Source organism: Microtus pennsylvanicus, chromosome 16, assembly GCF_037038515.1.
Source record: "Microtus pennsylvanicus isolate mMicPen1 chromosome 16, mMicPen1.hap1, whole genome shotgun sequence".
Taxonomy (NCBI): Eukaryota; Metazoa; Chordata; class Mammalia; order Rodentia; family Cricetidae; genus Microtus; species Microtus pennsylvanicus.
The window spans coordinates 32,731,555-32,757,106 of record NC_134594.1 but is presented as its reverse complement, the minus strand read 5'-3'; the positions used below and the strand labels follow the sequence as shown (position 1 = coordinate 32,757,106).

The 25,552-nt window shown below is 43.3% G+C and overlaps 1 protein-coding gene across 1 annotated transcript in view; it reads right to left on the bottom strand.

Moving 5' to 3' along the window:
* The window catches only part of Arhgef26 (Rho guanine nucleotide exchange factor 26), a 109,531-nt gene that overhangs the window by 45,832 nt on the left and 38,147 nt on the right, over positions 1–25,552 (bottom strand). Inside the window, exon 6 of the mRNA XM_075950584.1 lies at positions 842–994. Within this exon, the coding sequence (XP_075806699.1) occupies positions 842–994 (153 nt within the window). The remainder of the gene's footprint in view (positions 1–841; positions 995–25,552) is intronic.

The following is a 25,552-nucleotide window of genomic DNA, read 5'->3' as shown; positions in this document are numbered from 1 at the left end:
TGTTTCCGTCTCTAGGCCCTCATTCTCCTGACACATTGTCACTGTCCCCTTAGACTCTTCAAAGATCTCACACCTCGCCTGGGGTGGCGAGAGGCCCATAAATGTCACTACTCTTAGGAAAGAGTGAGAATCACAATAGCCAGGAAGTCCTAAACTGGGTTTATGGTGGACAATGACAGTATAAAACAGCTACTTATGATCATTGGGGCCTCTAAAATAACAAAGCAGTATATAGAGAACACTTAACAATTGTTGATTCTCCTCTACCTCAGATCCAAACTCTCAATAATCTAAAAAGGAAAGAAGTGTGGTGAGAAACAGAATGCTTGGCTCCTTATGGTGGCATAATTAAAATCTCCACACTTCTCTTTTTCTTCTGTTCTTTTAAACCCTCCCACAGCAAGCAGCTCAGTGCTATCAACCCAGGGAGGGAGAAGAGGGATCCTGCAAGTCCCGTAAACAGTTTACAGAGGTTAGAATAGTAAGGAAAACCCTGGATCCTAGGGACTCGCCCTGGTCCACTTAAAAACCCCCTTGTGCCTTCTGGCAAACCACTTAATGGCCAGTTACTTGTTTAGAAAAGTGGGAGGTTGGGTGATGATGAGTCAAGTCTCTGGACAATGGAAGGGATGTGCAAGGGTGAGGGGGGCATGACTTCAGCATACTTTAGGGAGAAAATTCTCCACCACATCCTCACTCGAAAAGTAACCCCTCTTACACATCGCTCAAGAAGGAAACAGTCTCCTAGGAGTCTCATGTCTATGATTAATTCATCTCTATCAATGAGCTCTGATCAAAAGTAGGTTAGACGATCAAAACCCGAGCCTTCAACCCTGCTTACAGCAACTTCTGTAGGGTCCTCTGTTGGTAGACTTCATTGGTGCAGTATTTCACATAGGGGTCAAATGTGGACGCCGTGTGCTTTTCTACGATGTCACTTATATCGTCTATGAAGATGTTATTCTGATGTCTTGCTTCTAACTCTGTAAAGAATCTGGGAAAGAAAAAGGAAAAGCATTTACACTTCTTTAAACTTTTAGAAATAACAATTATCTCCATGGAGGGTTTAAAAGTAATAACAATACACAGTTTAAAATTTTTAAGTAAATTTCAAAAAATAAAACAATTCCCCCACAAAGAAAAAGCATTGAAAATTTTATCTGAATTTAAATCTACTGTATAATAATATATATTGTATATAAATTATTGCTCTAAATTTTTATCTTTAAACATTGATAATCCTGTATATTTCTCTGCTTTGGGGGGCGTTTGAAAAATAAAGAGGTTTTCCTATATCTTAAGAGCTCTCCCTGATGGAGGAGGGAGGGCCTTGCTTACAGATTGTCTTGCCACTTACAGGAGATGTAGGACACATCTTTGTAATCCCAGCACTGGGCAGGTAGGGGCAGGAAAATCAAGAGTACTGGTCAACCACTGAAACACAGTGAGGCCCTGTCCCCAAACCAGACAAGAGGAGAAAATGCAAACACACACCCAAGTGAACGATGACAAAATGAATCTCACATGCCCTTGCAAAATGAAAATATTATCTTAAATATGTTAATATGCACAGTATTTAATATGTTCACAACTTAATCAGGCTGCAATTCAGAGTAATCAGATCTTGTCTGGGAGGCAGATGGAAGAGTAATTTAGGGTTGCCTGATTTAGTCATTACACACACGAGTATAACCACTGGTTATACAATCACTGTTAATGGCTCTTTTGGCTACTGTGACTGAATAGTCTCATCTAACTATCTATTTGGATCTCTGCTTTCAACCCTTTGCGTGTATAACCGGGGAGACTGGAATTCAGTAGTAAGAGAGTATCCACCAAGACAGGACCATGTACTACCAAGAACCAGCACGGAAGAATCTGGGTTATTCGCCAGGGAAAATTAAGTCACTGAATGAAAGCTGAGGAAAAATGACCCTTCCCCCTTCAACACTCACAGTAGTGGCTGATGGGAAACATGGGGGCAATTACAAGAAAGCAGAGTCACGGTAGGATTAGAAAAAATAAAGGCTTCGTTTTCATTCCTAGATTTTGTCTTTCATATGATGCCGGGGAGGCACTTGGAGGTTGGGGAAGCCTAGGTAGGTTCAGGAATTGTCAGACTGCATCCTAGGCTGACAACTAGAAAAACCAAACCATTTTTATAAAGATGGAATTCTCAGGCGCTTCTCCTCATATCCAAGGCAGGAAGGAAGCTGAACTTCAGGGTCATTTCCCAAGTGCCTGTGGCCTATAATGCCTATCTGGTACCACCTTTACAAAGACCCTTAACAACAGGCTTCAGAGAGGGCTGGATGCACTGCGGCGCTGGGTGGGCGGCCAGCCTGGAGAGGACGGGAGGCTCTGTGTCACCTGCCCCATCCCCGACACTAAGTAGCTCTTCATTTGGTTCTCCCTGAAGTTCGTTCCTTCTTAATGAGCTATAAAAATGCGTTCATGCATTCCGTGGGCTGCTCTAGCAAGCCAGCCGCCAAGAAAGGGAGGAAGTTTGAAGGAACCCCTGACTGAGTAGCTTCCTATGGCAGAGGGCCTGATAACCGGGAAACCCAGAGAAAACTCCAAAGGTGAAGTCACTGTAGGTGAGAAGGCTTTGAGTTGCTCAGTCATCCCTGAAAAGAGGATAATACAGTGGAAGTAGAGGAGAGAGAGCCATGTGGCTACAGTCTCCATTCAGGAAATGGGGAGTTTATGGGGCTGAAATGCAAACCACAGAATAAAGAGGCAGACAGAGGCGCCTGCGGAGCAGATGAGAGGTGCGCTGCAAAGGTTTGGCTGTGTGTGACCCCAAGAAGGACTAGGGAGGGGAACCTGAAAGTCATCAATCATAGTCAAAAGTGGGACAGAGAGAAGTGACCAGACCGATGGCCAGCAGCAGGCCAGGAAAGTGGACTCAAGACAATACAGAGAGGGAGCACAGATTGGGCAACAATTTGGAGGGAAAACGAATAGAATTGAGAAGCTCCAGGAAGATGCTAAGGTTTCTGAGAGAGGGTGCCGCATGCAGAGCAGGTGGCTCATTAAACCCTGAGTGGAGACGGGCTTCAGAAGGAAGGAGAAGCAGCGAGGAAGCTATTCATTTCGCCGGGGTGATTTCTAGGGGACAGCTGAAAACACACATCTGTGAGAAATCGGAGGAACTGGAATTCTAGGCACCGCAGAGCCAGGATCGGTGCATTTTTAGCTGATTTGACATAAATGCAAATACGTGTGATTTATTTGAATCCAACTGTTGTAAGAAAATATTCCAGGAAAACTGATAAAAGAAGTTACTATAAGTAATCACAATGCAAACCCAGGATATAAATATCTAACAGGTGAATAACCTTCAGAGCTTTTTGCCTTATGCAATCGTCAACAGCCTGAAGAATGCAACCACTAAGCAAAAAACGGTACCTTTGCCTTCCCTAGTGAAAAAGGAAATCTCATTTATTACTTGAGAAAGTTTGCCGAAATGCAGAATTAAAAACAAGGTGCTAATAAAATATTTGTTCATGTGACTTACTTTAATACTTACTTTAATACAATATAAGCCAACCTATATTCCCTTTGTTTTCGCATTAGCATAATAAGGACACATTTTAAGGCTTTCGATATTAGAAGACCTGCTGGTTATTTGGAAAATCTGCATACTCTGCTAATCAAGCTGAGTGGCAAGAAGACCAATATATTTCTGGAGAAGGAGTTGCCATCTCAGTAGCCAGGAAGGCTGGTGATTCAAACCAAATATGGAGCCAAAGAGAAAACACTGAAGTTCTGAAGGAAACAGGACCAGGTTCAAGAAGCAATCTGGCAGACAGCTCTGAAATGGAAATTTGGACTTTGGCTCATGAAGTTTCTTCCTTCTCCGACAATACCATATTCTTCCCGCCTTACAAGCGCCACCAGCCAGACTGTTTTACAACTAACCAAGTGGTAGAACCACCCCACCACCAACAACACTAACAGCACTGACAGTCTACACCACAGAAGTCACCAGGGGGTCAAAGAGATCTCCACCAAACACCTCCCCGACCACAAACCAATCTCGCCTGCCCCTGTGGCTCTTAGCACAGCATCACCAGAACTCTTCTCTCTGCCAAACTCCTCCAGCGCTTTCAAAGACAGCAGCCAGCTGCAGTTCCTCAGCCAACAGCCGGGTTGCAGTGGGTAGGAGTTCCCATGGACTCAATTAAAAAATCTGTGTGAAGAAAGCCCAATGCAAAACATACTCCTGGTGCATAATCCATTCCTCAACATTTCCCAGAACTCCGGGACCAGATTTTCTTCACTCTTCCCAGGTTGTGTTCGTCTATAGGGCACTACACTGAGCAGGAAACAAATTCAAGGGTAAAGTAGTTCCTTGGATGCACAACGCCTGTGCTTACTTTAGCTCCTTTTGCCCTTATCAAATAGGTAAGATGGACTATGAATGAGGCGTAGCAGCGGCCTGCAACCCACTACTGACCAATAGACTTCTTAATGAGATCATGAACTCTGCAGGTAAATGGGTGGAACTGAAAATTATTATACCGAGTGAGGTAACCCAAACCCAGAAAGATGAAACACCATATGCCCTCTCTTATTCGTGGATCCCAGCTCCAAATCCTTAGATTTGAGTATAATAAATGAAACACCCAAATAAGTCAGGCAAACGGGGACTGCGGTGGTGGTTGGGGAACATGGTTAGGACAGAGTGAGCTCTAGAAAGAGAAATAATAGGAGGCAGGCCTATGAACATGGATGAGATAAGAGGAAAACAGAGGGCTTTAATATGTGAGGAAGGGGAAAAGGTAATACAAGGAAAAAGAGGAAAATTACAAAGGATGTTTGAAAGATCCATAGGGCTACATACGTCTTATAAGCTTAATTCTAAAAGTGTGTGTGTGTGTGTGTGTGTGTGTGTGTGTGTGTGTGTATGTGTGTGTTGAGGCACACCCACATCGGTGAGGCTCAATCCACACTGACTAATCATGGACATGTGTACTGGACACAATACTAAATGGAGGTGGGAGTACGTTTGTGATACACATACGCACACACACACACCAAGCACACATGTACACACACAGTAACTATTCAAGGAGACAATAGATGGGGGATTCAAGATGAGTTGGGGAGGAAAACAGGAGTGATACAGATACAGAGCTCATATACAAAGTTCTAAAGAAAAAAGAAAGCAGAAGTTAATTGGTAATGAAGCCAGCACAGCAGATGACAGCCCTTGAAAAGACGGCACAGTAAGGCCAGCCATACAGAGAGAAGGTAAGAGATCCCGTAACACAGACCTAAAGTTTGCTTTTCAGAATATCCTCTAGTGTCTAGCACAGGAAAGCAGGCTCTGGTGGATGTCAGGAAATAAACCCTTCAGTTCTTCACGCCTTCCATACAGTCTCAAATTCAGTCCTCACACTTACAGCTATGGTACTTATTTTAAAGATAAGCAAACCAAGACTAACAGAGCGTGAGTAAGAATTCTAAGCACTTGATCTTAGTCTGAACCCAGAGACAGAGGCCTTCTGTATTCACTGCAAAAATCTGCCTCCTTTACTCTCCTGTGAAGGCTCATCTCGCCTACCTGATGGTACTGGCCAGCCCTGAATACACACATCCAGGAAGAGGAGCAACAGCTGAGACTAGAAAGAATGGTTACTTTGCAAGGACAGTTGTTGACTAAGTCTATTATGCAAAAAATGGTGTGAGAGGTCCTTCTGTCTATGTGTTGCTTTTACTAGTTAATGAATAAAGAAACTAGCTTGGCTTATAGCATAAGATGAGGAAGGCGGAGGCAGAGAGAAGCCATGGAGCTGCCTCCAGAGTCAGACATGCCAAAACTTTGCCGATAAGCCACTGTCATGTGGCAATTAATAAAAATGGGTTAAATTAAGATGTAAGAGTTAGCAAATGAGAAGCTAGAGCTAATGGGCCAAACAGTGATTTAATTAATACAGTTTCTGTGTGGTTATTTTGGTTCTGGGCGCCAAGAGGAACAAGCGGCCTCCTCTTACAATCAAAGACTGCAAAGACTGTTCCAGGAGACCTAAGCCATGGCAGGGTGTGAAGACAACATCAGGGAGGCTCCGCCTCCAGGGGAGGATTGCGGCCCACAATGGGAGTGAGTCCTAGACCAGAAAGAATGAGCACAGGCCTGCAGTGTCTTGTGGAATTGCCCAGGAACCATTCTGCTCCCCTCCTTGCCCCTTGCAGCCCTTCGCTTTGCCCAGTGACTTCAAATTTATGTCTCAGATTACACCCCACATGCTACAGGCAGCCATCTCCAACTCAGCTGGGCTGGTTGTGCTCCTTGTCTTCTACTATTCTTCACTCTTCCTGCTGCGATAACAGCTAAATATTTTAAAATTTCTATTTCCTTCTATCTGACTCAAGTCAAAGAGTGGGAAGTATGGTTTTGTTGTGTTCACTGTTAATAAAGATCTGCAGTTAGGTACCTGAACTTTGGAGACAGTGTTTCATAAGTATATAAGTGGAGAATAAATACAATTTATTGTTTTAAATTGGGTATTAGTATAAAGATGAAATCTACCTTTTTTTTGCTTTATTGTTATTTTACCAAGAATGTGCTAAGCAAAATTGGAAGTTCTCTTTCTAGTTTTTCTCCCTAGTAAATAAGTCAGCACACATTTATTGACTGTGGCAAGTTGGGCTCTCAGAACTACCTAGAAGTAGTTACAGCCATCACTAAAGATGCAAACTAGATGCAGTTCTGCCCACCACCAAAGATGCAAGAGTCCCAGCACATGATTCTACAGTCATATCAAACTGAGACACAGCGAAACCCTGGGCAGCCCAAGTATCTTCAGTGCAAGCTCTGCTTTCTGAATAACCTGCCTGACCAGCCCTTCTTCACCAGTCTAGGAAGAGTGCCAGCAAGGCTGGGCAGCCCAACTCTGGAGGAATCACAAGTGGAGTTCTGGCAACCATCAGCACTGTCTTGTGTCCCTGGAATGGCATCCTTCAAAGGACGTTTCCTACACTAACATCCATCTCCCTGAAGCAAACCCAGGTCATTCCTGAACTTTTCCACATTGCTGAGCTGTCTGTCAACCTAAGAATCTAAGCTCTCTGTCACTTTCATCTGGTGACAGTGGCTCACCAGACAGGATCACAGTCAGTCAGGTTGAAAACATAGAACACATCAGGCAGACTCTGCATACCCAAGTTGCTGTTATATAATGCAATATCTTCTCTAAACACAAATATTTCATCACCTATGTGTTCCTCAGTACTCTTACAGAATCGCCAAAACATTCTGTAATCCATCAAAATGAATTTATATTCTGCTCTGGATAAGTAAGACACACACACACACACACACACACACACACACACACACACACACTTCTTTAAATATCCTTGGGTATATATGATTATGTTGATTTCAATGACAAGTGTCAGTTTGGTTTAACACACCAGACTGAGGACAGCAAACATGGAAAGAACTGCTGCCACCAACCTACAAGAGTCATCATTAAGGGACTGAGGGACCCTGCCCGGGTATTCAACCTGGACTCTAGGCATCCATTATAAGTCAATCCAAATCAAAGACAAAGATCATATCCATCACCAGACTAAGGCTGAGGAAGTAATATGTTGGTTCTACAAAAATATGGGGCTGCCGCATCTCAATCAGAATATCTTATAGTCTGAAATGGAAAAGGTTTAAAGAGGTTTCCCCTCACTAAAGAGACAGACAGACAGACAGACAGACAGATACACACACACACACACAAACACGCCCATCTGGTGCTTGAGTGTGTGTGTGTGTGCTTCTGTCTATCTTCTTACACTCTTTTTCAGCTTTTTATTTTGACTCTAAACTGATAATAAAATAATAAAGGTGAAACTTAAAGTGGTTCAGAATAAGAAAAACGTTCTCAGAAACAAAAAGAAAAAATGCCTCAGTAACTTGCATTCCCACTTTATTTTATGTGTTTTCTATGTGTATGGGCTGGCATGTGTCAAATGTGTATGGTATATTTTGTTTTTGTTTTTTTTTTAATTTATTTATTTATTAAGGATTTCTGCCTCCTCCCCGCAACCGCCTCCCATTTCCCTCCCCCTCCCCCGATCAAGTCACCCTCCCTCATCTGCTCAAAGAGCAATCAGGGTTCCCTGCCCTGTGGGCAGCCCAAGGACCGCCCACCTCTATCCAGGTCTCCTAAGGTGAGCATCCAAACTGCCTAGGCTCCCCCAAAGCCAGTACGTACATAGGCATCCTCATGAACATTAACCTTCATCAGGCGATGAAAGGAGACAGAGACAGAGGAGCACGGGACAGAAATCTCAAGGTCCAAATCAGGAGCAGAAGGAGACGGAGCACGAGCAAGGAACTCAGGACCGCGAGGGGTGCACCCACACACTGAGACAATGGGGATGTTCTATCGGGAACTAACCAAGGCCAGCTGGCCTGGGTCTGAAAAAGCATGGGATAAATCCGGAATGGCTGAACATAGAGGACAATGAGGAATACTGAGAACTCAAGAACAATCGCAGAGGGTTTTTGATCCTACTGCACGTATGGTATATTTTGTGAACGCACCCACAACAGTCTACACTGTGTGACTTTATCATTCTCCACTGTATTTGAGATAGCATCTCTCGTTGAACCTGGGGTTTACTCAGTGACTAGACTGGCTAGCAGCAAATCCTAGGAACCTGTCAGCTCTGGGACTATGGTGCATGCTGCCACTACTACCATTACAGCTTTTCACAGAAGTGCTAGGTATCTGAACTCAGGTCCTCATGTTTGAGCACTGGGTCTTTTCCCAGCTCCGCTTTCCCATTTTAAAGCTACTGCTTGCTCCGCTAAAATCTCTAGGCTAAGTTTTGTTCCAATTCTTTTTTAAAAGTTTATTTTAATCTATGAGCACACATATGAGGATGTGCCACATGCAGGTACCCAGGAGGGTCTATATCAGATATCTTTATCATGTTCCACTGTAGCAAGAAAAGAGAAAAGACTGAGGCAAGCCAGGTGCTGATCAAAGGGCTGCTTATCCATTACACGGTGCAGTTCAAAGCTTAGGTTTAAATCCAAGTCCTTACAGTAAAGTTCAGTTTGCAATCCCCCCCATCCCCCACCCCCAGGCAAAGTCCACACAAAGGTGTGTGTCAAGACTAGAAGAGAAGGGGTGAAGACTACAAAACCCAGGTGTCCAGGGAAGCTCCCACAGCAGTGAAAGTTCAACTTAGTCCATACATTCAGGGATAACTTATGTTCTAAAAGAAATATACACAGGACCATATAACTATGGCAGTATTCTTAAAGTCTTTGAAACTTAATGCCATTCAGTTTTTACTTAAAAGTAAGAATGCAAAGTACTTGTCATCTGAAACTTCTTCATGAGAAAGCACACACAAAAAAATTGCTGGTTCCCATGGCAACTTTTGTACATACTTGCACCTAGTAGTCTGTGCTGGTCCACTCATGCATATTCTAATTTCTTCTGGGGGGAAAAAGGGATAAACTGTAAGGAGGACACAAAGCACGTGATAACACTCTTATTAAAATGTCCTTAGGAGAGAGATGGAAACCCGGGCGGCTCTGGGTTGTTAGGAACTTTTCCAGTTTCTGAGTTTCCTCCTTAATATCCATTGCCATAATTAAAGCCTTGCCCCCACAGACATATACGACAATGAAGTCGTAGACCAGCCATGCGCGGCTCAGGCAATGTCTAGGACCTAAGAAGAAAGAATGCTCCGAGAACATACTAAATGACCTCAATTAGCCCTTTCCAAGGAGAGCACAAGCAACCAGCTATACCAAGCAAGCGCCCAGGAGACATAGCATAATGGCTATGGTCAAATGGGAGGGTCCTGCACCCGGGGCAGCCTGGAGTGAGGCAGCGCTGAGAGGCTCTGTCTCTGTGGCCAGGCAGTCTCCTCGGCTGCCCTTAGCTCCCTACATAGCATCCGCGATGAAGGGTAAGGCTCTCCCCTAAGACTTCCAATTCCATCCTAGCAAAATTCCTAGAATCCCCCAAAGTAGAACAGGTTTACTACTTCAGAAAGGATGTTTCCTTTTAGTAGGCAGTGGCTACAAAACGAGTCGTGACCTTTTCGCCTTGGCTGCCTGGAAGGACACTGCTGTGAGTTTAAATCTCGCTGGAGGCAACTCCCTGGGGAGAGGTGGCTTGGCCTGTTTGCTGTCTAGGTCCCTGCTGTGTTTTCCACTTCCCACTTTAACAGACTTATTGTATACTGCTGGGGACAGTAAGTTGCCTGAAGCTCTCCATGGGTACCATTGGGGTATAAATTAAAAGCAAACCAGGCAAATGAAGATTCTTGTCTGCTGCCCGGAAACACTGCCAACAGGCTGGAACGAAGTGAAATGAAACAAAAAGGGCCCTCATGCCAATGGCTTCTTTCCTATGCGGGTTGGCCATTCTAGGATGAAATTACTATAAAAAAGAACACACGCTCTCTGAGCTCTACACCGAGATCCCTTGGAGGCTGTATATACAATATTTTAAATTACAATTTAATCAACGGGCACAAAATAACATGTAACATCAACTCCAAGTTCCGTTCACTGAAATGCTTTACACCCCAAGTCTATCGTCCTAAAGAGCCAAGACTTTAAACACCCCAGCTCAGGCACCTGAGCTTTCAACTTGAAGGAAAAATAATCCACTGTCTGCAAAAGGGAAACAGAATTGCCAGGCTTCACTGCATTTCAGAGCTGCTCCGGCTTAAGAGGCAGCCAGTTCCTGCTTGCCCATTTCACAGCCGGTCGTCTCCTTCGACTTTCATGGTCCTCCTTTTCAGATGTCTACTATGGCAGGCTAGCAAAGCACCAGAAACATGGGATTTGTGGTGAGTGCAAGTTCTTGCCCAATTCAGGAAAAACAATAAATTCCCATTATTTCTTATTGAAGCCAAACAAGCAACAGAGCGCAGAAATCTGAGTCAACAATGTCCAGGCCTGGTACAGCCATCAGCGCTCAGAAGTCAACTGGCAAGGAAAGAAACAAGCCGGGAGGAAAAGACCCAGTAACCCAGCAGAGCCCGCTGGGAAGGAGAGGGAAGAAGCAATGACTACTGCGTATACAAGCCACCAGCTCAAAACTCAAGTCAGGCATTCCGCTCTCTCCTCCCAGCCTTCACGTTTTCCTTTCCTTTGGGTGCTGATGCCCAGAACCTCTTACTATGGACGTATACTGAATAGGATGCCTACAACTTCATTCATCGCAGAGAGGTAGAGTTTCCAAATCCAGCTCTAATCTGTGATGTGGTTTGAACAGGAAATGCACCCACCAGTTTCTGTGATGAACACTTGGTCCACAGCTGATATGTGGGGGGGGGGCACCTGAGTAGGTGGGGGTAACTGGAGGCTTTAGCTCACTTGAATTGTGGCTTTAAAGACTGTACCAGATACTAAGATTTTCCTTCCTTCCTTCCTTCCTTCCTTCCTTCCTTCCTTCCTTCCTTCCTTCCTTCCTTCCTTCCTTCCTTTTTTGGTCCACTGTGATTGAGTATCATGTGTTCCTGTAGCCATGTTACATCAAAATGATCCTTCAACCCTAAAGGTATTCTGTCAGGTATCTTGTCTTATCAAAGAAAGGCTGTTGTGAATATTACTTAACTAAGTATAAGTGTGCTGCATTTGTTTATGCTGCATTTGTTTCATTATATAAAGGCAAGTTGCTGTTTTACCTTGCCTCCCTAAGGCACCTGACTGGTCTAATAAAAAGTTGAACATCCAATAGCTAGGCAGAAGAAGGACAGGTGGGACTGGTGGGCAGAGCCAAAGTTCAAGGGAGAAGCTAAGGAGACCAGTCACCAGCACCATAGGGTGCACACTGAAAGGGAGAGGGAGCGCCGTGGCACGTGAGTTTCCATGAGCCTAAGGAATTCCACTCAGAGGAATGAACCCAAGAGACATGAAAACCTGGAACACAAAAGTTTATACACAAATGTTCACAGCAGCAAATTACAGTAGTAGGAGAAACAGCCCAGTACCCAGGAACTCGTGAATGGATAGGTAAAATACGGCAAGTTTATTAGCAGTAAAACAAAGTATTGGAACAAGTGTGTCGTGGCTGACTTTGAAAAGACTGTGTTACTAGATGAAGCCACTCAGAGAGGACCACAATTGTGTGGCTTCGCTAATATGAAATGCCCAACAGAAAAGAAGCCAGAAGCTGCCTAGTGCTCAGGCAATTTGGGGCAAGTGGAGAACGCATGTTAGTGAGCACAGCATTCATTTCTGAGAAATGAAAAAAAAGAAAAAAAAGTGATTGTGACAGTTGCACAATCTGTGAATACAATAGAAAAATAGTGAGTTATGTGATTGAAGTGGGATATTTGTATAGCACATCAATTACTCTCTCAACAGAGAGACTGTTTCAGTAAAGAAGACCAGAAAATGCAGAGAGGGACAAGAGCTGAAGTCAGCTACTTCTGTTCATACACAGAAGCCTCCTTTCTGCTGCCCAGATGGCACATGTAGTGTGTGCTTCATTTCCTTGCAAGGGACTCCTATGAAGTCCCACAACAAGCGACAAAGGCGGGCTGTTCTTCTTGAAGCAGGGTCAGGAGGCCCCAACCCAGTTGTTTGCCTTCTCTGACACCCAGACTAGCAGACACGAAAGTGCCTCTAGGCTCATGGGATGCAGTCTGAAGCCATTCCACACATCCCCAACGCTAGATACGTGGGAATGCCAAGCATGCTTGTAAGGAAGTCAGCCAAGAGTCCTGTCACGCCCGGGAACTGGAGACTGTATGTCCTCACAGAAGCCAGCCTCATTCCGGCGAGTGAAGCCCTTCAACCTAAGACACAGCCGTCCGCCTTCAGCTCAACCACCAGTGAGACCGGTGTCAGGAGAACCAGCTGCATTTATAGAAAGTTGGGCAAGTTGGGTTCTATACCTCCTCACAGGCTTTCTGAGTTTCTTCAGTGGACGCGACATAGTCTAGACATAGTGCTAAAATGTTGAGAAAAAGCTCTTTCATATCCCAGTCTCATGAAGTATTTGAGCGTAATCAAGGTCCTGGCAACCTTTAACTTCAACAATGGTGTGGTTTTGAATTGCAAAATAGCTTTACCTCCTCCATTAGAGATACATCCATAGGATGGATCCTCTTAAATATGCATTTCCTGCTTCCTGTCCTCATTTTATAAGCCTTAAAAACGAATGTCACCTTTGTTTGATCACAGTTTTATACATAACCCTTTCCTTCCCTTACTCCTTTAGTTAGACCCTGGTCCCAACACACACAGGCTCTCTGCGCTATGCCCAATCCCCTACCCCACTCTGACCCCCTTTCACGCTTCTAGTGAAACCTTGCCTTCTAAAACCTTCTCTGTAGTCATCTTATTTCCCTCTGAACAACAGCATGACCCACGTTTGCCAACCTAATTCCTAACTACCAGTTTCTAACCGCAAACCACCCAGTGAGGCCTGTGGACACAAACCTTAGCTGGCTTCCTTCCTACTCAACCTTCTTAGTCACTTAATTTAGGCCAGTCTAAACACCTGGACCTAGCTAAATCATCATGGAGTCTTATCTTCCTGAGGATGCTAAGGAGGACCATAGCAGATCGCCATGGTTGTATCATTCACAAGGATACAAAGCGCTTGGTCCAAGGCAAGGAGATCATTTACAGCTTGTAAGCAGTTCGCCATTATCCGGCTTCACTGATGTTTCTACAACTCTTATCTTGATGTCAATAAACTGGAGAAAGCTTGTCTGGAGTTCAACACATTCATGCACACGCACGCGCACACACACACACACACACACACACACACACACACACACACACACTTTACTTCTGGTCCCTTCTCCACCAAAACATAGTCCCAGTGCACTTTCCATTCTCACCCTCTGGCACTGGAGCAGAGCTGGCCCTAGCCAGTAGTAAGAACTGGAGAAAGATCAAAGAAACCACCTGCTTGTCATTTACTTGGGAGGGCTGCCCTAGAGTCCGTCAGGAGGGATGGAGGTAGGCTTGTCTGTGTGAGGGAAGGGGCAGGAACACGACTGGGTAGCTGGATGATAAGATTCAGTACCTGCTAGCATGTGTTAAAGCTCTTGTTACTGGCAGTTCTTTCTTCTCTCAAACATAAGATTCTGAAAATACCTTGGGACCAGTGCTAACAAAGGCAGCATGAACCTGAACTAACAATTCTCCACTGTTACACCTGATAGCTATACCTTGTAGTGTGTTATTTTCCATGTGGATATTGACATATCTAACTGTTAAACAGTATCATTTCTAAGTGCTTTCCTTAGAGTCCATTAGAACCAGGCAAAAGAAACACACGCTGGGCTCTTTCTCAAATAAAACAGGATAAGATAAAACAAAAGCCAACACATGTGAATATTTTTTTATATGGGTCTATAGGAAGAGGATTAAAAGCCTAGTTCAACAACAGAGAACAGTTTTCTCATTTGGGCTCTACAGGAGCAATGAAAAGCAGTTGTCTTAACTAGAACTTCAAATTTTGCAAAATGCAATTTCAAAAAGGTTGCTTTCTTTTACAAATATCCAGATTTGTGTAAATTAATTCCTTGAGGAACTTTTTATTAAAGCTTTATAATAAAGGTTTATGGGAGAAAAATAAAAGAGGGAAGTTTTATTTCTGTGGGAAATCAAGGGAACTATTAAGCTTTTATTTTTAATCAATTTATTTTTATGTATGTGTATGGGTGTTTTGCCTGCATGTATGGCTGTGCACCATGTACATGCAGTACCTGCACAGACCAGAAGAGGATATCAGATTACCCTGGAATTGGAGTTACAGAGGGATGTGAGTCACCACGTGGGTGCTGGGAATGAAACTCCTCCAGTTCTCTGGAACAACACCAAGTGCTTTTAACCACCCGGCCATCACCATAACCCATGAAACAATCATGCTTCAGGTTAAAATGGGAGGTGGGGGGCGGGGGGCGCAAAATGCCTGCTTCTTTCCAGCAGCAGCTGCTGCCTGTCCTATACAGCATCCAGACTGCCAGGTCTGACAACAGCCCTAGCCCCTCAGCATGAACTAAATGCAGCTAGCTGCAGAGGCAAGGACAAAGTTCTATCACCACTAAGCCATCCATATCTATAGAAGTCTGAAAACAAAAGAAAGGGATGCCTACCTGTATCTCTCCCCCCAGACTTTCAGAACCCAAACTTCACCTGCACTCTCTGACACAGAGTGGTGTACTCCGTGTTTGAAAAGAACAGAGGATAAAAGTATTCTACGCAGGATGCCCTCCATTAAGGACCTGGGGATTCAATATGAACATGGTGTTCTTATCTTCATCTTTTTTTTTCCGTGTTTACACAATTTTTTTTTGGCCTGTGTATTTGTTTATTTGTTGAGATGGGGTTTGTCTTCTGCTTCATCCTTGAAGTGAAGGTCTTCCTGCTTCAGCCTCTTGAGTGCGGACGCTACACTCATCCCCTCCACACCCACCGCTTCGTTCTCATGTTCTCTAACTCATTAATTTCAGTATTTCCTAATATTTTATGTTCCTACAGGCCAACTCAATTATAATCAGAAAGGGGGTGAGTATGGGTATACATACATACATATAGATGCATACATGTATACCTAATACATGAGATGCTCTACCATGTATATTTTTAAAAAATCTTCCTGAGAAAATTACTCAAAGCTCTCTATTGCACATGAGTTGAGAGGGGAAATGAAGGAAAGTAAGCATATCTTATCACTGAAAACCACACAGTTATAGTTTGTTCAAAATTTATGTCTCAAATTATATAAAGGTGCTTGAAAATATTTATGTGCTGGGCAGTGGTGGCGCACAGCTTTAATCCCAGCACTTGGTAGGCGGAGGCAGGAGGATCTCTGTGAGTTTGAGGCCAACCTAGTCTACAGAGCTAGTTCCAAGACTGCTAGGGCTATACAGAGAAACCCTGTCTTGAAAAGCCAAAGAAGAAAAGAAAACATTTATGTTTAACATAATGGCAGCACTCACCCTAATACTTTAAGACATATTTTCCTACCCTCCTCTGCTCTGGCTGAAGATGTACAGAGGGTCGTGAGGACCTTTAAGAGTGTGACCCTGAACATTGGCACAGGCTCTACCAACTTATCGGGCTAACTTAAACTAACACAGTATGCAATAGGCTAGTAACCCATGGCAGAAAGACTCAAGGTATATGCAGCAGGACGTATATCTCTCAACACCGAAAAGGAAGAACACACGTACATATCCAGTCGTCCCAATTTTCCTGAAATGTTAGGACCTAGGACAATATTGAGATCACCGTAGCAAAGATGGTGAAGGCTGAACTCGTAGCCCACTCTTTGGAGATCTCTTGCCACTCGGCACCATCCTACAACCATAACTTCCTCAGCCACAAGAGCACAAGGCTCTGCCTCCCTATAGGAACAAGCTTGACTCAGACGTGGGTCTGAATGCTGGCCTCAATCCTTGTGTACTGTTATTCTACTCTGTGGTCTGGGAGGTCCTTCTGTCTATATGTTGCTTTTATTGGTTAATGAATGAAGAACTGCTTTGGGCCTATGGCAGGGAAGAACAAAACTAGGCAAGGAAAGGTAGGCTGAATGCTGGGAGAGGGAAGGGTGGAGTGAGAGAGAAGCCATGGAGCCGCCCCCAGAGTCAGACATGCAGAAACTTTGCCGGTAAGCCACTGCCAAGTGGAGATACACAGATTAGTAGGAATGAGTTAAATTAGTATATAAGAGTTAGCCAAGGCTGGAGAGATGGCTCAGAGGTTAAGAGCATTGCCTGCTCTTCCAAAGGTCCTGAGTTCAATTCCCAGCAGCCACATGGTGGCTCACAACCATCTGTAATGGGGTCTGATGCCCTCTTCTGGCCTGCAGGCATACACACATCAGAATATTGTATACATAATAAATAAATATTAAAAAAAAGAGTTAGCCAATAAGAAGCTACAGCTAACGGGCCAAGCTGTGATTTAATTAATATAGTTTCTGTATGATTATTTTGGGCCTAAGCTAGCCAGGCGGCTGGAAACCAACAAGCAGCCTCCTCCTACAACTCTGCTCTTTGTCTGCTAAAGAAGATCGCTCCTCCACAGGTGATGGTGAGATTGAAAACATAAAGCAATTTACAGAAATAACAGTTGACATATTATCATCAAATGACTAAGACATGCTAGTGAAGAACTTCCATAGAAGCCAAAACGATTACAGAATCTATTTCAATTCTTCCAATGTAGAACCAAGTTTAGTTATTAGCGACTCACTAGGCTTTTCCTTCTGCCTGGCAGGAATCTGTAAGCACACGCTCTATGTCAGAAAAGAAACAGACTCTTATGTGCAACTTCTGGGTTCTGTTTCGTTATAAAGAAAAGCAACACCTTGTTCATGGGGAAGAATTATTACATCTACGTCAACCAATCTGTCCCACACGTGAAGGGTTTCCCATATTAACACAAATGGGAGCAACGACTCTTAAGATTTCAGAAATGTTAACAGTGTTATTTTTACCGTGAGCAAGAATTAATTACTGCAATTCCCATCACATTTTGACAGATGTATACTTGCAAGATATTTGTCTTTCATTAGAAAGGCTTTGAAGTTTTTGCAATTTTCAGTAATTGATGGCACTGTATGTAGTCTAATTAATTGGGGACATTTCCAGTTCAGTTACAAATGGGGGTAAGTGAAAGAAAAATTGTGCCTGGCCATTTCTTCATAATCTTAATGTGGCCTGATGAACTGTTTATCAGTAGAAAAATCTTGTCAATGTATATTCACAATCTGAGCCAGAATAAACTATATCAGAAGCTAAGTCCAATTATTTATATCACTCTGGCAAAACTCCAAGGCAGCAACAGAATCAATTTTCAAGGGAGTGTGGCAAAGAGTCCACGAAACCTTGATGATAAATTTTCCCAAAATATGAAAAGACATTAATAGCACCTGGCTGAACGCACTATATTCTGATATGTAAACTATGCTATAATAACAATTTCTCAACTGTTAGTTTTGGCTTCAGGAGGCATGTGAAAATTGGTATGGACAAAGGCCTTGTTTAGCTGATTCCCATGCACTAGCGAATTATCACAAGACCTGAAAAAGGCGGTGTGTTTTCATCTCCCTTAACATTAGTACGTGAATGCCGAGACCCAAAGAAGCCAGGCATCATTGTCCTCAGGCAGCTACCCAGCACAGGTGGAACCGGGCAGACCCACGGCACATCTAGGTACCAAGCTAAGCTGTTAGGACACCACCAGCAACATTCTAATTGTCAGTCTTTAGGATGTTGAAAACAAGCTTTTAAAAAGTAATTAAAGTCTCTAACAGTTCTGAATCACTTCACTACCACGGTATTGTTTTCCTTTCTCATTACATCTAAACTAAGTTGTTTCTAGTTTGCCCTAGGATATAATGAAAGAATACAAAGAAATAAAGCCAAGTAATACTAGCACAGAGCTGGACATTTGTGGTTTTATGATTATTGTGGGTACTTAATATCCATAGTACTTATGCTCCACAAAGTTGCTATGAACGTTGAATGAGTGAAGGCTGAACTAATTGAGCTGCGAGTGGAAACCTGAGTCAAGCTTCTGGAAGCCTCTAGTCACGGTATTTTCACCAAACAACCAATATACACATTGTTTAATGTGTTTTAACGCATCTTATTAGATACATATATATAGGGAGACACAAATATTTGATTCTTTAATATAAACTAATCCCAATACAACTGGAACTATAATCACAATTATGTAAATATGGTAATTTCTTGACATTCAACTTGTGCTAATAGCATTAAAAATGCAATTTAAGGGCCAGGCGGTGGTGGCGCACACCTTTAATCCCAGCACTTGGGAGGCAGAGGCAGGCTGAACTCTGTGAGTTCGAGGCCAGCTTAGTCTACAGAGCTAGTTCCAGGACAGATAGGGCTGTTATACAGAGAAACTAACTCTGTCTCAAACAAACAAACAACAAATGCAACTTAAAACATGATAAAATGTGCAAAGGTGTTCCCCCAAAGGTGTTCCACAGCCATGTTGGGAAGGAATACTACATACTTAACAGCACTTCAGTCTGCTGATCTGAGACCATTTTAAGTAACAGAAATCACAACTGAAACATGAAGATGCAATAAATATGTCACCGGCTCACCAGAAGGACCCTCATTAAGGATATGACAGCCGGTGGTTGGTTTTGACTATGAGCATGACAGGTCATTCGTGAGGTACGCCCTATGGTGTGGCCGAGAAAGTTCTTCTAGAGAAGATTAACCAGGAGAGGAGATTCACCCCGAACATGAACACACTGCTCAATGAGCTGGGGTCAACTGAATCAAAAAAAAAAAGGAAAAAACCAGGCAAGGGCCAGCATCCATCTCTTTCTCTTTCTGCTCTCTGGTCCACCCAGATGTGAGGCGCTTCAGCCATGTACTCCTGCAGCCATGAGAGTTACCACGTCTGCCCAGTTGTGGTGGACAGTGCCTTCAAACCAGCGACAATGAAGCTGTCCTTGTAAGTCGCCTTTTGTCACAGCCATGGAAATAGCTAGCACGGGCAGAGCGCCCTTGTTCAACTTCAGAAAGCTGGGAATGTGTGCGTGGAAGAAGTTAATCGCAAAGCAAAGTCAAAATAAGAAGTCGGGGGTGCCGTGCGATTTGTTATGAGAACTAGACTCCCAGCGGCCCGGGCTGCCTTTGTCAGCCGCATGCTCCTGCTACACATGCGGCTGGCGGACTCTGCTGTTTACATTTCCAGTTGCGCAGGAGCTAACTGAGTATTTTAAAAATAAAGTGAAATCTTGACTTACAGAAATTTTAGCAAAACTAAGCATTCCCTGAGGACATGATGTAAAATGGAGATTTAGTGAGCGTGCATAAACCAGATGCCTTCTCCTTAAATTGTATCAAGTGCCTATTACCAAAACCCTGGAAATGTATAAACCCTCCAGAGACAGGGAAATACTTGAAAACTATACATTCAAACTAGACATATGTTTAGTATTTCGAACTGTGGCATGACTTGGGTTTGGGTTTTCTTTAAATTATATATAAAATATATATAATATATATTGCATATATAATGCATATATATAGGTTTTTCCATATATATGTGGATTTTCGAGACAGGGTTTCTCTGTGTAGCCCTGGCTGTCCTGGAACTCACTTTGTAGACCAGGCTGGCCTCAAACTCATATCTGCCTACTTCTGTCTCCCGAGTGCTGGATCTAAATGCATGCACCACCATGGCCAGCTTAAATACCGTATCTTCATACTGAAAATAAATAATTTATTTGCAGCACAGAAATGTTGGTGTCTTAAGTAAGCTATGTTCCACACATCAGTTGTCCAATTTTAATGAAGGTATTTTTAAATATAAACAACTAACCTGTGATGAGTATGGAATTTCTAGACAGGTGAAGGCCAGTACCTTTTGAGGTCAATCTCATGAGGACCAACGGCAGGAAGGGTAATTATGAGGTGAGGAGGGTCACTCCATGGTTTCCTGCACCAGGTGTAGCTCCCAGTTTGAGAGCTGTCTATTATCTGTTTCATACACGCTTATCTCACCAGGTCACAAGAATAGGCATTTTGTCTACTAAGTTTACTCTTCTATTTCCAGGGCCTGGGCCCATAGTAGGTGCTCAACAGGTAATTTTTAAGAAAAAAAAAAAACAACTCATAGCCTAACTATGTTAGAAAGAAAAAGAAATGATGCTTTAAAAAGTCCTATACTTACAGAAATGACTATTATCAATGTAGAGGTACTCATTACAAGTTCCTAAAGTGGGGCCAGTAAGAGGGCTCAGTGGGTGAAGGCAAAGAGCCACCAACCATGCAGAACTGATGACCTAAGCTCAGGCTCAGTCCTTCTGAAGTCACGTAAAGCTGGAGAGAGAACAGAGAACTGTTGCCTGTCCTCCGACATTCAGGTATGTACCGTGGCATTATCCATCTCTCTCTCTCTCTCTCTCTCTCTCTCTCTCTCTCTCTCTCTCTCTCTCTGTTCTCTGTCTCTCTCTACCTCTCCCTCTCTCTCACACACACACAAATAATAAATAACTTTTTAATTTCCTAAAGAGAAGAGAACAGAGAAAGTGCCAACATATTTGGAGAGTAGAAGGGAGGGAAGGATACTCACTGCTGCTTTCATTTAAAAACTCTGGCTATGTGACAGACCAAAAGTCACCAGCATCGTGCCTAAACTCTGCCTGCGCATCTCTGGAAGCTACAACCAAAGCTGCTTTATTAGGGATTTATTTTTCACTGCCTAATCCTAGATAGAATTTGAATTTTTCATTCATACAATTATCATTTTGAGTGATGGAAGGCAGAGTCTCTAAACCACGGTTCCTGGAGTGGTAAAATAGAGTAACTTCCTCCAGATGGGCAAATTCTGAGCACACGGCTAAGGAGGGAGATGCGGGCACCACACTGGGTCGAAAGCAGTTCTGGACGGCGCCTATTTTCCTGAATTCGTATTTTGCCTACAAGTCAATGCCAGGCCTTTTAAAAGAAACCCGGTAACTAAAATTATCAAACTATTGTGTTGTATTTCCCTCTTTCTACCTGCTTTTTAGAACTTCGACGTTCACGCTCAGAAAATAATTTGCAGAGCTATCTCATGTTAGGACAGTGGTTCTCAACCTGGAGGTTGCAACCCCTTTGGGGGTCGAACGATGCTTTCACAGGGGACACATAACAGATATGGCACATATCAGATATTTTCATTACAATTCAAAGCAGTAGCAAAATCACAGTTATGAAGTAGTAACGAAATAATTTTATGTGACAACATGAGAAGGATCACACATTAGGAAAGCTGAGGATCATTGGGTTAGATTATTTGCTGTCATAAACTCATCCCTGCCAAGTTTTAAAAGCATTATAGTGACACGCATAGCTATACTGTTCAAGACATCTCCGAGGCTCTCACCACTTTCAGACCCTAATATGAGGCACGCATGAGCCTTAGGCAAAGTCTGCATGTGCTATCTCTGTGAGAACCACATAGCGCTAGAAGAATCTACAGCCAAGGGAAGGCAGGCACTGGCAGGAATTCAGAATTCTCCAGTGGGAGTTAGTGATAACAAGGCTTCAGCAAAGCCCTAAAAGCCATGGTTTGGGGTCCCGAGGTTATTCTGATAAACATCAGCTCTCTCTGAGGGAGGGCTCACTCAGCAGCTGATAGGAAGAGGGGAAGTGACCCACTCAAGGATGAGACTGACACCCCTGGCTCCATTATCGGGAAAAGAAACATGATCAACAAAAGCCAGTTTTCAAAGCTGGGAATTAGTTAATGCCTTGAAAGCAAAATAAAGCAGGCAAAAGCAAGTGTTTCTCCACTATATATCCCTACAGAATACGGGAGGGGGTGATATTTCGCTCAACAGCTTGTAAGGAGAGAGAGTTTTGAATCTTTTCTTTTTTTCTTGCTTTTTTGATTTTTCGAGACAGGGTTTCTTTCTGTAGCCGTTGCTGTCCTAGAACTCACTCTGTAGTCCAGGCTGGCCTCGAACACACAGAGATCCACCTGCCTCTACCTCCCAAGTGCTGGGATCAAAGGCATGTGCCACCACCACCACCCGGCAAGAGTTTTGAATCTAAATAATAGCATTTTTTTTACAAGAATAATTCATGACAAATAGAAATCACCTGGTCGAAAACAATAGTAAGAGGGTCATGACAGTGCAAGCTAACCCCATTCTGATTACAGATGGAGTTCTACAGACATAAACTAGATATTGGCCAGGAAAGCAGGAAAAGGTAAAGGGGGTGGCAATAACACAGCCGGGGCAATCGAACTCTTCCTTCAGAAAGAGAACGTTTTGGTGTTTTGTTTTGTTTGAGACACGGTTTCTCTGTAGCTTTGGAGCCTGTCCTGCAACTCACTACGTAGACCAGGCTAGCCTTGAACTCACAAAGATCCACCTGCCTCTGCCTCCCAAGTGCTGGGATTAAAGGCATGTGCGATCATTGCCCTGCAGAATGAGAACTTCTGAAAACCTTCCCCAAAGTATCAGTTGCTCCAGAGTTGAAGGCATACGGCTAACCTGTGACAGGGAGCTTAAAAAAAGCATTCCTCCTAAAAGACCTTTAACTTAATATTAGAGACATCTAAGAAAGTAATTTAGTGCCATAATAACTTCTGATTTTGTTGTTTTTTTTTCTTTGTTTTTTTTTCAATGAAATGGAGTCAGGTAAAATTCAACTTGGGATATGGATAGTGGAGGACAATCTGGAAGGCGACTTGCACATATTCTTCTAGGGCTCCACATACTTACACAAGCGCAGACCTGTGTCTGTATAAGTAAATGTGCATCAAAATGGTGCACGAGAAGCAAAGAATGAGAAGCAGAGCTGCTTCCACAGGCGAGCACAAACACTGCTATTGTGCCCTGGGCTGGTTCTCCAGATGGGTCTCCTCTGCAGAGAAGACATTCCAATGAACTCCCAATACAAAGGCAGCTTGCTAGCTACAAGGAGACCTTTGTCTGAGTCCCCCACAAGTGACAGGGTCAATCTCAGCCAATCTTGACATTTCCATGGAACCTTTCCACAAAGTTTTTTTGGAAGCCCAAGTCATTTCCCGAAACCCTTTAGAAATCCAAAGAAAACACTGTGAAGATAAAGGCTCCGTTAAGAACCATACCTAACGCCATTCGCTAAATATATGAACCGCTCAGAATATTCTTCTTAGACATGCAATGATTTAATCCAGATCCTGGAAAATCGTAGAGAATGGTAATAATATGCTGGGTTGATAATTAAGATATTATTCATCTCTCTTCCTAGAATACAGAAAATGAATTTTTAACTTGTTAAGGGAAACTGTTATTTTCACAGCTTTTTACACGAAGTTGAGGCCTTAAAAAAATTACAATAAAACCTGACCACAGATTGCTCAATATTTACATTACCACTTAAGAGCTAAATAACCCGCTCACTTTCAAACTTTTCTACAAAAATGTTTATTTTGGAAATATATTTCTCATACTGAATATCAGAAAATCATAAATCTGAGTTAAGTCTCCACTTTCCAAACATACAGTTTCCTTGTCTTCCTCAACTCACTGTAGAAGTGGTTGAAGAAATTTAACACAGCTTTTTGTGTTAGATGTCTTTTTCATCTGGTGAACTACGAACCGTCCGACACGTGTGAACCATCCGACACGTGTGAATTGTCCGACGCTTATACAGCCTATTTGCATATTTTCAGGTTACACGGTAGCCCTGCAATGGGGCGGCAGGAGGCACAGTCAGAGACCGCTTATGGCAAAGACACTGGACAACTGCCCTTGCTTACAGCGGCAATAGGACATGTTAACAGGGTAATGAAAACAGCATGTCCCAGAGCACGCGATGCCTTGGCTTGTAAGACCTACATATTGGAAGAGGTCAAAGCCATTCAGATAGAAGAAAAAGCATTTACAATTCTCCATTGGAGGACGCATACCAAAAGGATGCAAATCATAGTCATTTTCCGTATGTGTGCATGTGTGTGTGTGTGCGCGTGTGTGTGAGTGTGTGTGCGTGTGTGTGCATGTGTGTTTCCTAGAACCCTAAATTGAAATTTAGTTCTTCAGACTAAAATCTCTTTGGTTTTCCAAAAAGGGTTTCTCGGCATGACCCTGGCTGTCCTAGAACTCATTGCGCAGACCAGGCTGGCCTTGATCTCACAGATCCGCCTGCCTCTGCCTCCAGAGAGTGGGATTAGTGGTATCCCACCACCACCTGGCTAGACTAAACTCTTACTGGCAACACATGTGTGTTTTTGTTAGGTTGCCCAGGGTAAACACGTCTGAAGAAACAAGAGTCCCTTATTTTAACCAAAGTTACGCAGTAGAGTCACGTAATTACTTCTGGCTCGATATCGTTACTTGGAGGTGGAAAAATGATGGTACTTGATAGTATCCTAAAAGGATCCAGACGAAACGGCCAGTGCTAGAACATGGAAAATCTACACTACGATGCTTATAATGAGCACACAACAGCTAGAAGCAAACAATCAGGATGCTCACAACTGCCGGCCTTCACAACTTCATTCATCAACCATCCCCCCTGTGCTTAAACCAAGGGCTAGATTTAACTTGGCTAGATCTTCAAGTTTACATTAAGATCTTTCCCATTGCCAAAAAATAAAATAAAAAAAAATAAACTGGGTGGTCTTGCTTGTTTTACTCACGACTGGCGGAGTCAAAGGAAAAAAAAATGCATGAACTGGTTCAAAATCCACAGCTGCAAATGGAAGGCAGATGAAATACTGCAACTAAACCTCAGCCATTGTTTCTTTTTCCAGAGACTTCTACTCTAGTTTAAGGTTGGTCACAGTGAAACACAGTTGCTAACAGTGTAGTGGGCTCCAACTGGGATCTTTATCTGAACTTAAATCTCTGTGTGACAACTCAAAACTCATGGGCTGTGCAGTCAATGCATAAAGGTGAAGGGGGGGTGTATAGTCCCCAAGTGCCTGCACGAAGGTAATCGGAATAGCCTGGCTGGCAGTCGTAGCATGCCAGGGCCTTTGCCAAACACTGGTGTGAAGACCTTACCATTTACACGAAAAACACAAGGTTTTAGTTGCCAACTAAGTCCTAGCTAACATATTCTG